This window comes from Heliangelus exortis (assembly GCF_036169615.1).
Source record: "Heliangelus exortis chromosome W unlocalized genomic scaffold, bHelExo1.hap1 SUPER_W_unloc_2, whole genome shotgun sequence".
NCBI classification, from domain to species: domain Eukaryota; kingdom Metazoa; phylum Chordata; class Aves; order Apodiformes; family Trochilidae; genus Heliangelus; species Heliangelus exortis.
The window spans coordinates 727323-741692 of record NW_027285919.1 but is presented as its reverse complement, the minus strand read 5'-3'; the positions used below and the strand labels follow the sequence as shown (position 1 = coordinate 741692).

General features: G+C 47.1%; 1 protein-coding gene across 1 annotated transcript; it reads right to left on the bottom strand.

The window, feature by feature from the left end:
• Positions 1-13128: 13128 nt before the first annotated feature.
• LOC139790592 (zinc finger protein 3-like) lies at positions 13129-14052 on the bottom strand. Its single transcript, XM_071732462.1, has one exon. It carries the CDS (start codon positions 13986-13988, stop codon positions 13308-13310), a length of 681 nt encoding a protein of 226 aa, XP_071588563.1. The 5' UTR covers positions 13989-14052; the 3' UTR covers positions 13129-13307.
• Between the last annotated feature and the right edge of the window lie 318 nt (positions 14053-14370).

The following is a 14370-nucleotide window of genomic DNA, read 5'->3' as shown; positions in this document are numbered from 1 at the left end:
TCCACCAGGCGGGTCACCTGATCATAAAAGGAGATCAGGTTGGTCAGACAGGACCTGCCCTTCCTAAACCCATGCTGGCTGGGTCTGATCCCCTGTCCATCCTGCAGGTGCTGTGTGATTACACTGAGGATGATCTGCTCCATAACCCTGCCAGGCTCTGAGGTCAGGCTGACGGGCCTGTAGTTTCCCGGGTCTTCCTTCCGGCCCTTCTTGTGGATTGGCGTGACATTGGCCAACTTCCAGTCATCTGGGATGTCCCCAGTGAGCCAGGACTGTTGGTAGATGATAGAGAGAGGCTTGGCGAGCTCTTCTGCCAGCTCTCTCATCACCCTTGGGTGGATCCCATCTGGTCCCATAGACTTGTGGGGATCCAAGCAGCCCAGTAGATCACTGACAGTTTCCTTCTGGATTGCAGGGGGGGTGTTTAGATTCTTGTCTCCTATAGGCTCCAGAAGCCAGCTGTCCTCAGGATAGCCCGTTTTACTGTTAAAAACTGAGGCAAAGAAGGTGTTAAATACCTCAGCCTTTTCTTCGTCTTTGACAATTACATTCCCATCCATGTCCATTAAAGAATGAATGTTTTCCTTGCCCCTCCTTTTGCTACTGATGTATCTGTAGAAGGACTTCTTGTTATCCTTCACGGAGGTGGCGAGATTTAGTTCTACCAGTTCTATACTGGTATAAACCAGTATAAACCAGTATAAACCAGTATAGACCAGTACAGACCAGAATAAACCAGTATCAAACAGTATAGACCAGTATAAACCTACATAAACCAGGATAGACCAGTATAAGCATTATAAACTAGTATAGACCAGTATAGACCATAATAACCAGTATAAACCAGTATAACTAGTATAAAACAGTATATACCAATATAGACCAATATAGACCAGTTTTACCAGTAAAACCAGTATAAAGCTATATAGACCTTTATAGACGAGTATAGACCAGTATAAACCACTATAACCAGTATAGACCAATATAACCAGTATAAACGAATATAAGCTGTATAAACCAGTATAGACCAGTATAGCCCAGTAGAAACCAGTATAACCACTATAACGAGTATAAACCAGTATAGAACTTTATAGACCAGTATAACTAGTATAGAGCAGTATAGATCAGTACAAACAGTATAGACCACTAGAAACCAGGAAAAACCAGTATACACCAGTAGAAACCAGTATAGGAAGTATAGACCAATATAACAGTACAACCTAATATAAACAGTATAAACCAGTATAGACCAGTATAGACCAGTTTAATTAGTAAAACCAGTATAAACCTATATAGACCTGTATAGACCAGTATAGACCAGTATAGACCAGTATAGACCAGTATAAACCAGTGTAGACCGGTATAACCAGTGTAAAAGAATATAAGCAGTATAAATGAGTACTGACCAGTATAGGCCAGTATAAACCTGTATAAACCAATAGAAACCAGTATAACCACTATAACGACTATAAACTGGTATAGACCTGTATAGACCAGTATAACCAGTATAGAGCAGCATAGACCAGTACAAACCCATATAGACCATTATAAACCAATATAAACCAGTATAGCCCAGTATAGCCAGTATAAATGAATATAAGCAGTATAAACCAGTATAGACCAGTATAAGCCAGTAGAAACCAGTACAAGCCAGTATAAATTAGTATAAACAAGTATAACCAGTATAGACCAGTACAAACCACTATGGACCAGTGTAGACCAGTATAAACTGTATAGACCAGTATAAACCTGTATAAACCAGTATAGACCAGTATAACCAGTATAAACCAGTATAGACCAGTTTAAGCAGTATAAACCAGTGTAACCAACATAAACCAGTATAGACCTGTAAAGACCAGTATAAACCAGTATAGACCCGTATGAACCTTTATAAACCAGTATAAACCATTATAGACCAAGATAAACCTGTAAAACCAGTATAAACCATTATGACCAGTATAGACCAGTATCGAACAGTATAACCAGTAAAGACCAATATAGACCAGTATAAACTAGTATAAACCAGTATAAACCCGTATCGACCAGTATAACCAGGATAGACCTGTATAAACCAGTATAAACCAGTATAGACCAGTATAGACCAGTAAAAACCAGTACAGACCTGGACAGGCCAGAATAAACCAGTATAACCAGTATAGACCAGTACAGACCAGTATAAATCAATTATAAATCAATATAAACCGGTATAAACCAGTATAGACCAGTATAAACCAGTATAGACCAGTTTAGGCCAGTATAGACCAGTTTTACCAGTATAAACCAGTATAACCAGTATAAATGAATAGAAGCAGTACAAACCAGTATAGACTAGTATAGGCTAGTATAGGCCAGTATAGGCCAGTATAAACCTGTGTAACCAGTATAGACAAGTATACACCAGTTTAACGAGTATATACCAGTATAGAGCAGTACAGACTACTATAGACCAGTATAGACCAGTATAAACAGTATATACCAGTACAACCAGTACAACCAATATAGACCAGTACAGACCTGTATAGAGCACTATATCCAGTATAAACGAATATGAGGTACTAACCAGTATAGACCAGCATAGGCCAGTATAAACCAGTATAACCATTATTACCAGTATAAACCAGTATAGACCTGCATCGACCAGTATAACCAGTAGAGAGCAGTATAGACCAGTACAAAGCAGTACAGACCACTGTTAACCAGTAAACCAGTATAGACCAGTATAAACCATTATAACCACTATAACCAGTATAACCAGTATAAACCAGTATAGACCAGTACAGACCAGTATAAACCAGTATAACCACTACAGACCAGTGTAAACCGGTACAGACCAGTACAAACCAGTACAGATGAGTATAAACCAGTATAAGTACTATACACCACTATAGGCCAGTTAAACCAGTACAGGCCAGTACACACCAGTATAAACCAGTCCCTCCCCATCCATCCCAGTTTCTCCCACTTGACTTCCAATGGGTCCCAGTCCCTCCCAGTTGACCCCAATCCCCTCCCAGTCTCTCCCAGTCCCTCCCAGTTGACTCCAAATCCCTCCCACCAATGAGAGCAATGTTGTGTTTGGGGAGGTGAGGAACAATGTTCTCCATGAAGCGTTGGATCTCAAAGGTTTCTCCTCACTGTCCAGCCCTCTTTCAGAGACCTCTGCACCAATACCAGTTGAATATACAATTCTCAAGTGAAAACCAGTAAAACAGAACTTTTTAAAAAACCTTTTTTGATGCTCTTTGTAATCTTCCTCCAAAATGGACCCTCTCCAATTTGCTGTGTGAGTCTTGAACACTAAAAACACCACAGGGTGACTCACGGCTGCTCAGTACTGTAATGGGCCCCCTGGTGCCAGAGACTGAGCCCATGAGTACTGACAGGAGACTGAAAAAAAAACGGTTTTAAAAGTTAAAGCCAAAACAAAAACCCAAATTATTTTGAAGTATTTTGAAGCATTGGTTGGCCCCTTTGGGTCCTGTTACTGGCAAAGCCTCCCCAGAAACTTGTTAGAGAAGGTCACTGGAGGCCATGATTGCAGGGAGACAAAGGTTCTGTAAAGGTGGCTCTGAAGCCACAGGTATTTCTTTATTTGTTTGTTTCTGTATTTATTTATTTATTTCTTTTATGGATCAGTCAGGCCAAACTCTGAACCCCAGGCAATAGGAAGGCAGAGCCCATCCCTCACTTGTGGGTCAGGATTCTTCTGGGGGCCATGGGGCATGATGATGAGCAATAAAAACTGTAGGAAAAATGCAGAACACCTCCCAACTACCCCAAAAAGGGGTGAGGAACATACCAAGTGCAGAGTGCCTGGTGCACTTCTGCCTGGTGGTGGTGATCCAGTGACCATTTCTAAAGTCACCTTTCCAGACACAGACTGTCCAGACAAAGGCCATTCCCATTCCTCTCCAATTGTCCCCTTCTCCTACTCTTTGCTCATTCAGATGCCTCTCCCCTGGGTGCTGCTTTGAGCAGCAGGTTGTTCAAAGCTCGCCTGTCTTTCAGCAGCCTGATTGTCTCTTTTGCCACCTCTGTCATGATGATCACATCTCTCTTTTCCCATCTGTCTCTCTAAACCATTCCCCATCAGATTCTTCTTCACTTTCTCTGTGTGACTTTTCTTGGCTGGCACAAAGGAAAACTCCTGCTGTGCCCGTGTGCAGTCAGTTCTCTGAGGAGAGCAGGTGGGAGGTGGTGCAGTGGAGCTGTAACCTCCAGCTGCAGAGAGGAGAGGAGAAGTCTGATGCAAGGACCAGGGATGGAAGTCCCAGGTGGGGCATGAAAGGAATGGTGGGGCTGGGGAGGTGAGAAGTAAAGTTGCCCACACGGTGTCAGCCCTCAGGGAACTTCTATCACCTCTTCTCTAAACCAAAAATCATGAGATGATCTGTAAAAATATATTTTAAAACTATAACAAAAATCAAAAACCCCAAAATTACAACAAATAGTTTACATTAATCACAGTTTGAAAAGTTCCTCATTAACTACCGTATGAAAACCTCTCCAATTAGCTGTACTAATCTTGAAGATGTGAAGAATATCCCATGGAGAGCCATGGCCCTTTAGTGCTCTCTGTATTTCACTGAGCCCCAGGGTGTGTTTGGTGCTGAGTCCATGATCCTCAGGTGCTGAGAGATGAATGAACAAACTGCTCCAGAAGTCAGAATGGAACCTGAAAGTACCTTGAAGCATTGATTGGCCCCAGTGAGGACCATTGCTGCCAGAGCCTCCCCATGGCCTTGTTAGAGCAGAGTCAAATGCTCTGTAAAGGTGGCTCTAAAGCCATGAGTTTTGTTTTGTATTATTTTTATGAAGCAGTGAGGTCACTCTCTGAACCCCAGGCATTGGGAAGGCAGAGCCCATCCTGACCTTTGTGGGTCTGGATTCTTCCAGGGGACAGTGGGGTGTGAAGATCAATAATGTCAGAAAATGTACACCACCTCCCAGCTACCCCAAGATGGGATGAAGAGCAAACCAAGTTCAAAGCCTAAAGAGAGAGATTTTCCTGGTGGTGGTGATACAGTGACCATTTCTAAAGTCACCTTTCCAGAGATTGTACAGGCAAAGGAACAGGATGGAGAGGTGGGCCCATGAAAACTTCATGAGGTTCTACAAGGACAAGCACAAGGTCCTGCACCTCATTTGGGGCAATCCCCAGCACAAATACAGGTTGGGCAGAACATGGATTGAGAGCAGCCCTGAGGAGGAGGAGGAGGACTTGGGGGTGCTGGTTGATGAGAAGCTCAGCACCAGCTGGCAAGGTGTGCTGGCAGCCCAGGAAGCCAAGCATGTCCTGAGCTACACAAAAAGCAGCGCGGCCAGCAGGTCAGGGGAGGAGATTCTGCTCCTCTGCTCCTCTCTGCTGAGACCCCACTGCAGTGCTGGGTCCAGTTCTGGAGCCCCAAGCACAAAAAGGACCTGGAGCTGTAGAACAAGTCCAGAGGAGGCCACAAACATGATCAGAGGGCTGACCATTAGGAGGTCTCTAGGACAACCTCCTGCTCTCATCAGGGTTGGTTTGGGGTAAGGGAAGGTTGCTAAATCCTTTATTATTTTGTTCTTGAAAAGCTTTAGGGATTGAGTTGACACAAGCTCTATGGTAGATGTGCTTGAATGCCTTGATGAGGAGAAAGTTTTTGAGTTTTTTCCTCCTATGTTTCAGCTGAAGCCCATTGGTCCTCAACCTCCCATCATGCACAACCAAGGAAGATGTGTCTCCTTTTCTTGCTGATACCAAATCTGTTATCATACAATCATAGAACATGCTGAGTTGGAAGGGACCCATCAGGACGATCAAGTCCAACTCCTCTCCTGTGAAGGGTACACCAGGAATGACACCATTTGCCTGAGAACATCATTCAAACACTTCTTGGACTCAGTCAGGATTGGTGCTGCTCCTTATAAGTCATTCCTTCCAGACTCTTCACCATCCTTGTTGCTCTCCTTTGGACACTCTCCAACACCTTGATGCCTTTCCTATACTGGGGTGCCCAAACTGCACACAGTACTCACAGTGAGGCTGTACAAGTGCAGAGTAGAGCAGGACAGTCACCTCCCTGGGCTGGCTGGTGACACTGTGCTTGATGCACCCCAGGACACGGTTGGCCCTCCTGGCTGCCAGGACACACTACTGCCACATGTCCAGTTTGCCATCAACTGGGACCCCCAGGACCCTCTCTGCTCTCCAGCCACTCGTTCCCCAGTCTGTACTTGCCACCAGGGTTGCCCCATCCCAGGTGCAGAATTCAGCACTTGCCCTTGTGGTTGGTGATTCAGCACTTGCTGAACTTGTGGTTCCGCACTTGTCCTTCCTGTGCCTGCTGATTGCCCATCTCTCGAACCTGCCGAGGTCTCTCATCCACAAACTTGCTTCAGATTCCTTCCAGTCCTGCACCCAAGTCACTGATGAAGATGTTGAAGAGGACTGGGCCAAGGATGGAGCCCTGCAGGACCCCACTAGTGACCGGTCACCAGCCTGATGTGACCTCATTCACTGTCACTCTTTGTGCTCCACCTGTGAGCCAGTTGCTCACCCATCACATAGCACGGTTGTCCAGCTCTATGATGGACATTTTATCCAGGAGGATGCTATGAGAGACAGTACCAAAAGCCTTCCTGAAGTCCAGAAATATTACATCCACGTGCTTCCCTTGATCAGCTAGGTGGGTTACCCTGTCATAAAAGTTTTGACCCACTAGGATCCCCAAGTCTTTCTCTGCAGGGCTGCTCTCAGTCATTCATCTCCCAGACTTTACTGACAGTGGGGATTTCCTCCTCCCAGGAGCAAGACCTTGCACTTGGCCTTGTTGAACTTCGTGAGGTCTGCACAGACCTAGTCCTCAAACCTGTCCAGGTCCCTCTGGTTGTCATCCCTACCCTCAAGTGAATCAACTCAGCCCCTGAGCTTGGTGTCATCTGCAAACTTGATGAGGATTCACTTGATCCTACCATCCCTGTCACTAATGAAGATATTAATTAGTACTGAGGACATCCACTACTATTTAGAAGGTGTATTTACAATCAGAAGGTACATCCTTCATTAATGGCATTCCCCTTGAACCTTATCCATTGACCAGAACTGTCTGCATGAGGTCATCCAGCCATTTCCTTGCTCATCCTACTGTCCATCCATCAAACACATCTCCCTCCAATTTAGCAATGAGAATGTTGTGGGGGATCACATCAAGTCTTGGTAGATGATGTCTGCAGCTCTTCCCTTCTCCACTGCTGCAATTACTCCATGGCAGAAGGCCAGGAGGGTGGTGAGGCTCAGTGAGCCCTTTGTGAAGCAGCGTTGGCTTCCTCAGATCACCTCCCTCTCCCCCATACATTTTGATATGGCTTCCAGGAGGATCTGTTCCATGATCTGACATCTCTTGAACACTAAAATGGACTTCTGACCCAGTCATCCTGATTTTTGTCATGTGACAAAGATATTGGGGAAAAAGTGATTTTAATATAGAAGTTGTGACTTAATGGGATTTGATGTCAAGGATTGTTCTGTTACTATGTGGAAGGGGCATGTAGGGGTTACAACTGGAGTGGCTGACACAGGGATCTGAGGCACTGATTTATAGAACACAGTGGAAATGGAGCCAGGACAGGGTTGGAGTGATTTTTTCAGAGATAAGGGAAAAGCATGAGGAAAGGCCTCCGTATCAGTCAGAGTGAACCCCCTTGCTTTCTAAACTCCTTCTCAGAGAACTCCAAGTGTGTCTGGACCCAACCATTACAGCAGAGGAATCTCAGAAAAAAGGACATCAGGTAAAGAAGTCACTGCTGGATCGTTTATTTATTCAACTTCCCAGAGAACACAGATGTTATTTGAAAAACTTTCCAAAAAGCTTTGTTTAACACCAGAAATGAAGATACAGGAAATGGAACGAACAATGAGATTTATTTGTGCACAGCATTATGATGTGTAAAAGAGAGAAAACACCTCCACCCCCAGCAGCTCCATAAAGCAGGCTGAGTCTGTTGTAAGACACATCATTAATGCTATGAGACACATTATCAATTACATGCATGATAAATTGAGCTTTTTATTACTTGAGAAAAATTCCTGTTTTGAGTTTCCTAACAGCACCCTTGAGCTCTTGGTTCCTCATGCTGTAGATGAGGGGGTTCACTGCTGGGGGAACCACCGAGTATAGAACTGCCACCACCAGGTCCAGGGATGGGGAGGAGATGGAGGGGGGCTTCAGGTAGGCAAAGATGCCAGTGCTGATGAACAGGGAGACCACGGCCAGGTGAGGGAGGCACGTGGAAAAGGCTTTGTGCCTTCCCTGCTCAGAGGGGATCCTCAGCACAGCCCTGAAGATCTCCACATAGGACATCACAATGAAAACAAAACACCCAAATCCAAAACAGCAACCTATAACCACAACCCAAATTTCCCTGAGGTAGGAGTGTGAGCAGGAGAGCTTGAGGATCTGGGGGATTTCTCAGAAGAACTGGTCCAGGGCATTGCCCTGGCAGAGGGGCAGGGAAAATGTATTGGCTGTGTGCAGCAGAGCAGTGAGAAACCCAGTGCCCCAGGCAGCTGCTGCCATGTGGACACAAGCTCTGCTGCCCAGGAGGGTCCCGTAGTGCAGGGGTTTGCAGATGGCCACGTAGCGGTCGTAGGACATGAGGGTCAGGAGAAAGTACTCCGCTTGAATGAAGAATAAAAAGAAAAAGACCTGTGCAGCACATCTGTTGTAGGAGATGTCCATGTTGTCCCGAGGGAATTGGCCATGGCTTTGGGCAGAGTGGTGGAGATGGATCCCAGGTCGAGGAGGGAGAGGTTGAGGAGGAAGAAGTACATGGGGGTGTGGAGGTGGTGGTCACAGGCGATGGTGGTGATGATGAGGCCGTTGCCCAGGAGGGCAGCCAGGTAGATGCCCAGGAAGAGCCAGAAGTGCAAGAGCTGCAGCTCCCGCCTGGAGGAGAAACTGCCTGATGGAGCTGCTGTTGGACCTCTGATGCCTCTGGGGATGGTGCACTCTCAGAGAAAGAAAGTGTTATATAAGTAATGTCAGAATTTTCTTGGAAGATCCATTCAGTTGCTCACGGAAATTCCCAAAGAACCTTGCTCCATACAGGAAGAATTTTGGCAAGTCCCATTCATGAGCTGTGGTTGGTGCTGGCTGATGCTGTCATATGGAGAAATGGCTGCACTCTTAGCTCTGCAGGTGTCAGTCCTGCCCTACAGAAATTTGTAAAAAGGAACATGGATGGGAATTCAGAATAAATCCACTCTAGACATCCACAAACATTTTAGAATTTTTACCCTCAATGTACCAGCCTGCAGAGCATACCTGAAGGGAGACATTTCATTTTTTCTCTTCTACTTACGTCATAAATAATGATGAGTATTTTTAAGGCAGATATGCCTGAGATATCTACTGGTCTTTAAGGGATATCTGGAGGTAAAGTGTCAGTCTGGTAAAGCAGTGAGGACATGTGATCTCTCCATCAATTCTGCTCTCATCTGTTTCCTTCTGAGGGGCAGACTGCAGCTCAAGAGGAACCCCCAAAAAAGAGACACTGTTAGTGGTGAAGTCTGTCACATGAAAGCAGTGCTAAACAAAAGGGGTCACGTGCATCTGCATTCCCAGTACTAAGGAACCAGGATGGCAGAAGCCAATTTCAGGGAGGTTTGCATTTTTATTTCAGCTCTCCGCATCACTCCCAGGGAATGTTCTTGGATGTCTCAAACCCCCAGCACTTCTGCTGCACTCGGGGAGAACAGAGCAAGGCAAGAGGATTGCCTGTGGCTGCGTGCAGAGAAGGGGGAGCTGGTCTGATGAAGGGAGGGTCAGCTCCTCCCCAGCATTACAGAGGGCATTGCCCAGAGCTCCAGAGGGCAGAGGGAAGATGGACACCTCCTTGCCATGGACACATCTGCTGCCTGGAGCTGCCCCAGCCAGGAGCTGGTTCCTTGGCCCCGTCTCCCTTCCTGCCCCTGCTCACAGAGCCCAGCCCAGCCCCCGTGTGCTCAGCTCTGCCCTGCAGCCACTCGGGGTTGCAGAAGCTGAAGAACAGGGTACACACCCCCGAGGACAATGGAAAGGGGAGGCTGAGCTGAGCTGCTGGGGGGTGGAGGCACTTCCGGAGGTTCCCAGTCCAGGTGATGATTGAGGAGTCTCAGCCCCTGCTCTCCTCTGCACAGCTGAGTTTCCATCCCACCAAGCTGAGCCCTGAAGAGAAAAGTTGAAGCAGAGCCTGAGGAGAGCTCAGACTGGAGCAGGTAATCCCTTCCCTGGAGAGACTCCTGAAAAGTCCCCCCAGAAATCTTCTGGGCATCAGCTGGAGCTGTGAGCAGCCCTGAGCAATTCATCCCTTTCTCAGCAGCACCAGGACCCTGCGCTGTGCTCCCTGTCTCCTGCCAGCCACAGCTTCTGCCAGCACCAGGGAGCTCCCCGGCCCGGCTGAGAGCTGCCCCTGGCAGGCAGGCAGGCAAGCAGCAGAGTCCCTGCCCCAGCACACAGCCCCTGGGCTGCAGGACCCTGCTCTGAAGGACAGCCCTGGGCACCCCTGCCTGCACACACCCCCTCCCTCCTCTTCACAATTCCCCTTCCACCTCCAGCCCCTTCCCCCCTTCCAGCTCCCAGCAGCTCTGGCTCTGCAGCTTTAGGAGATGGCTCCAGCAACTGCACCAGCTTCACTGCCCTGCACCAGACACTCACCATGTCAGAAGCTGGGAAGGTTCTCCTCTACTGAGCCTCCTCTCATTCCCTCCATCTTCACCCCTTGAAGCTCTCTCTGCCTTGCTCATCTCCCCCAGATACCCTGGCAGTGCCCTCAGCCCTGCTGCGCTCTGCAGAGGAGCTGCTCCTGCCCAGAGCTCTCTCTCTGCAGCACTCTCTGCTTGCCAGCAGCTCTCTCAGGCTCAGGAGCCTGGCCCAGCAGCACAGGACCAGCACCAGACTTGGCCACTTGCTCAACTCTCTTGGGGCTCCCTCCAGCTCTCCCTGGGGCTCCCCAGGAACCCAATGGGACACACACTGAAGTCATGGCTCATGTCCCCTCCCTCCCTCCTTTCCAGCACAGCCACTTCCCCTCTAGAGACACAACCTCTGCTTCTCCCACTCTCCCACTGGACACCCAGGCAGTGCCAGGGGGAATCTCCTTTCCCTCCTCTTCCCACGCAAGCCACGGGTGACACTGGAGGTGCCAGGGCTGCTCCAACCTCAGTCAGGGCAGCTGCTCAATTGAGTGGCCAAGCACAGCCCTGGGGGGCTACAGGAAATGTCAGGGCACTCCAGCACAACCACCTGCTGCTGGCACAACAGCACAGGACTGTCACATCCCATGGCCTGACCCAGACAACAGCCAAAGGAGATTCCATCTCCCAGGCCAGAGTTTCCCTTTCAGGGAAAAGTTACCCTTGGAGGGTAAACAAGGAGTGACAGCCTCCTGACACCATGCGAGTACCCCTTGATCACAATAAGATGAAATGAAATATTTATCTACAATCAAAACATCAATTCTGTTGCTCTAAGAATTGAAGTTTATTTTCAAGTAATTTTTCGGGAACACAAATCACAAGTATGCATGAAAATAGATATTATAAAAGCACAAAATTAGATACTTCAATGTTCAGGCTGTGCAATCACAAAGGCTGATTGCTTGGATCACAAAAACCACATACTCAAATGACATCTCAACAATGCAATCCCCTCACCCCATGAGTCCACACATCACAAGGCACGATGATATCATAAAGGAATATCATAAGGCAATGATATCATGATGGCTACAAGCTTAGCATCTTCACTCCAGCTTCTTCAGTTCAAGAGGTGCACTTTACAAATTGATGTCTTTTAGGACACTAAAAGGGCATTCTTTGACTTCTTTGTGGCATTACGTGCACTAACATTATTCACTATGAAGGGTGATCACAACTTTTAAAACAGTAGAGCATAACAAAACCAAATAAGAATGGAAAATCTACACAAATGCAGCACAGATAAAAATACAAAAAGAACTCATAACTAATTTTGTCTCAGTTTTGCTCCTTCTGCAGATTTCAGCAACAGTTATTTATCCCATTACCTTCTCTCATGGATAAGTTTTCCATAGTAATTATATTCCATTATCACATGAATCATTGCCATACACACACCTACCTATGTTATTCAGCTAGTAAATTTCCATGAGACTCCCTTAAAATATTGCTTATACTTTTCTACAACTTCTGTACTTCTACTTCTGTAAAACCATTGCATGTATGTTTCTTTAAACTACTACTTCTATTTCTAGAAATCTACTGCTTCACAAGAAATGAATCAATCAAGCAGGGAAGATTTTCTGGGGCTTTTCTTCCAGATTCTTGTCTACTGAGCTGTCACCAGCTTGTTCCATCCTCGTGAGAAACCATTCGAGATGTAATTCTCTTATTTCAGGGGACAGCTGACAGATGCCTTACTGCAGGCTGCTCGAGGTGTCCCATCACATCACCCCTGGTGTCACAGAGGTTTCAGGAGAGCTCATGAAGCATCCCTCCTGACAGGCAAGGAGCAGTAAAGCTCCTCTGAAGAGCTGTGCCAGCTCCTGGAGTCTGCAGGCATCTACAAGGTGATGAAGGGTCTGGAGAAGAAGTGCTCTGAGGAGAGACTGAGGGAATTGGGAATGTGCAGTTGGGAGAAGATGAGGCTGAGAGGAGAGCTTCTTGCTCTCTCCAACTCCCTGACAGGAGGTTGTGTTGAGGTGGGTGCTGGCCTCTTCTCTCAAGTGAACAATGAGAGGACAAGAGGACATGGCCTGAAGTTGCACCAGGGGAGGTTTAGGTCAGATCTCTCATTTCTTTTCTGAGAGAGTCGTTAGGTGTTGGACTGGTCAGCCCAGGAAGGTGGTAGAATCACCATCCCTGGAAGGATTTAAAAACCATGTAGTAGAGATGATCCTGCTCTGCTGCTGTCAGCATTGTCCTGCAGTCTGCTGCCTCCCTCTTCTACTGCTCCCTCAGCTGCACGCCCAGCCTGGTGTGCAGGAAAAGTGTCCAGGATCCCATCCTGCCACATCCCTTTAGGAGGGTGTCATAATTGGAAATACTTTCCTGTTTTTTCCTTATTTGGAAAAAAACATTCGTGACGCTGAAACAAATATAAAAAGTCAAATTTTGGATGGGACATGAAGTGGTTCCTGAGCTGACTGCATTTTGTTCTCCACGAGAAGCTGGAGAAAGCATCATTGGTGTGATGGAGCTTGGAAAATGAGGGCAACTTGACCCTTCATACTTGGTGATGGCTGTGCTGGGTCAGGTAATGACAGATGAAATCTAATTTCCAGTAAAATCTTGTCTTGCACTGGGTGTAGCTTTAATGTTTTTCACTGGTATGGAGGCGTTGATGGTTCTTCAAAGTGTGGCTTCGCCTGAAGCTCTTCCCACAGTCAGGACACTTGTAGGGACGTTCACCCCTATGGATCCGTAGGTGTCGGGTGAGACCTGCGCTGGCTGTGAAGCTCTTCCCACAGTCAGGACACTTGTAGGGACGTTCACCCCTATGGATCCGTACGTGTCGGGTGAGATTCGAGCTGGCTCTGAAGCCCTTCCCACATTGGGGACACGTGTAGGGTTTTTCCCCAGTGTGGACATGTTGGTGATTAATCCAAGAGGTGCTGTTGTTGAAGGCTTTCCCACAGTGAGTGCAGGGATACAACTTCTCTCCTGTATGGATGCGGCAATGGCGTGATAAATTGGAACTGTGGGCAAACTCCTTCCCACACTCCAGACACTTATAGGGTTTCTCTCCTGTGTGGATGCGGCGATGCTGTGATAAATTGGATCTCCGGGAAAACTCCTTCCCACACTCCAGACACTTATAGGGTTTCTCTCCCGTGTGGATGCGGCGATGCTTTGATAAAGAGGAACTCTGGGCAAACTCCTTCCCACACTCAGAACATTTAAAGGGTTTCTCATCCGTATGGATCCGTTGATGCTCGATGAAAGCTGATCTCCACCGAAAATCTTTCCCGCAGTCAGGGCAGGTGTAGGACATGGTGCCTGTGTGATGGTGTCACCGTTGGACCAGATCCGAACTGTCACTAAACTGTCCCCCGCAGTCAGGACACCTCTGGGGTCTCTAACCCTGTAGGATTTTCTGATGGTGGAGATGGGCTGAGCGGATCCTAAACCTTCTCCTGCATTGCTCGCCAGTGTCAAATTTTAATCCTGGATGGATTCAATTATTTTTATCCAAAATCACACTTTGACTGAAAGCTTTCCTTTTCCTTAAGGCACCCAGTGAGGTTTTTTCCCAGACTGAGTCACCCCATTTTTGGGAAAGAAGCCCTAGTGTGCTAACAAAGTAGAGTTTGGCGTTTTTGTGTGCTAGGGCAGCCAAAACCTACATCAAACATACTGTAGGTGAAAATGGAATG